Raw genomic sequence first — 1,702 nt, 5'->3', positions numbered from 1 at the left:
ATTTTAAAGAGAGTACATTTTAAAGAGAAGTTTTATTTGGCCTCAGATGGTAATCATTATGATCACAGAACTAGATGAGCCCAAGAGGCATTAGTCCATGCCCTCTTTCCCAGGTGGTCTATCTTAACTGCATTTTTGAAAGCATCACAGACACCTCTCTAGGAAAAGAGAATAACAACTATTAGGTTGTATGCTGCAATTCTTTTGGACCTTATTTGTTACTCATCAGATCTAATCCAAATTCTTCACACTGCAGTTCAAGAAAAGAAACCACTAACAACATTTTAGGCAAAATAAATACTTTATTAATTTTTTTTTTTTTTAGAAATCATCCTTTGTGTGATATTTCGAACATTTATAAACTTGATATTCTTTCAAAGAACACTGTTAACATCTCGACCACTTTGATTAAAATATCACACACAAAGAAACATAATAGGAGTTGAAAATTATAAATGCTAAAAGAATAATTTTAATAACATTTGGTTACTTTACACATTTATTGACACATATAAAACCAAATAGGAAACCACCTTCCTTCCCCCCCCCCATAAAAACAAGAGTTTTCACTGGTTAAAAGTGAATTAAAATCATTTATGTATGAGAACAAATGTAAATTACTTTCACTTTGAAAAAGCAAAAACCAGCTTATTCATTTCTATCCATTCAAGTCATAGGCCCCATTATTTGGATGATACCCTATTTAGTCTAAAAGACAGAAGAGACATCTCCTTATAATAAAGAAGTCTGGCCAATACAAAACGTACATAGTGTTTAACATAAGGCACATTACCAAAGAAAAATACTACATAAGCTATAATAAAATTACATTTGTCTTGTGTAAGGCAACAAGGCTTACAGTGTAAGAACATTAAGTAGTTGTAGGTAACCTCATATAATTCTATCCTACTGCTATTAGTAACCTCCTCAAGAATTAAAAGCAATTTTTACAACAGAACAGTTTTTCTTCTTGGAAGTGACACTAATTAACAGCAGTGGAGGGAAAATCATTGGTTGCTTCAAGCTCTCAAAAAATGAATCAGTTATTGCACAGTAAATACCTCATAGAGGTCAGTGTTTTAAGAAGCTAGTCTGAAGAAGTATGTTATTTATAAGTTGGATAAGTCTGGAAGTCTTCAAGTTTTATAATTAATTCTAATAGAGAATCAAATGAAAGATATTGACATACAAATAAATATTAGCCTTTTTAAACTGCTACAATTTTGATAGTTTAGAAAAGAGCAAAGTGCCTAAGTTTCTACGTAGGTTTTTAAAAAAGATATGCATAGAAGAAATACACATTGTACATTGTATACAGTAGGCCAGCTCAGCAGCAAGTATCTTCTGAAGCACAAGTAACACATCCACCAGTGTATATTATTGATACGTCCAATATTACACAGCTACTAGGATTCATGCCAACCTTAAAAAAGAAAGAGGAGTCTACTTTAAACATTTTTCAAATACTATTATTAAAAGATTCTTTTAGAGGGGGATCAGAATTTTATCAAATATATATATATATATATATAAACATGATCTTCCTGTGATTTCCATATATATTCCCAAGAATGAATTCTTTTATTCCTGGCTTCAGGAAAAAAATCTCATTAGTTGCTTTATGACATAGTTTATCAAAATATTTTTCCCATTTCTACAGCTGAAATTACATATTATACTTTTCAAATTACATTTTTGTTTC

The 1,702-nt window shown here is 30.5% G+C and overlaps 1 protein-coding gene across 1 annotated transcript in view; it reads right to left on the bottom strand.

The window, feature by feature from the left end:
- Positions 1–282: 282 nt before the first annotated feature.
- The window catches only part of SSFA2 (sperm specific antigen 2), a 50,539-nt gene continuing 49,119 nt past the window's right edge, over positions 283–1,702 (bottom strand). The window contains exon 17 of the mRNA XM_012651201.1: positions 283–1,423. Coding sequence (XP_012506655.1) covers positions 1,328–1,423 — 96 coding nt within the window. The 3' untranslated portion in view covers positions 283–1,327. The remainder of the gene's footprint in view (positions 1,424–1,702) is intronic.

Source organism: Propithecus coquereli, unplaced genomic scaffold, assembly GCF_000956105.1.
Source record: "Propithecus coquereli isolate 6110/MARCELLA unplaced genomic scaffold, Pcoq_1.0 Scaffold35, whole genome shotgun sequence".
NCBI lineage: Eukaryota > Metazoa > Chordata > Mammalia > Primates > Indriidae > Propithecus > Propithecus coquereli.
This window is presented reverse-complemented; position numbering and strand designations above follow the sequence as displayed.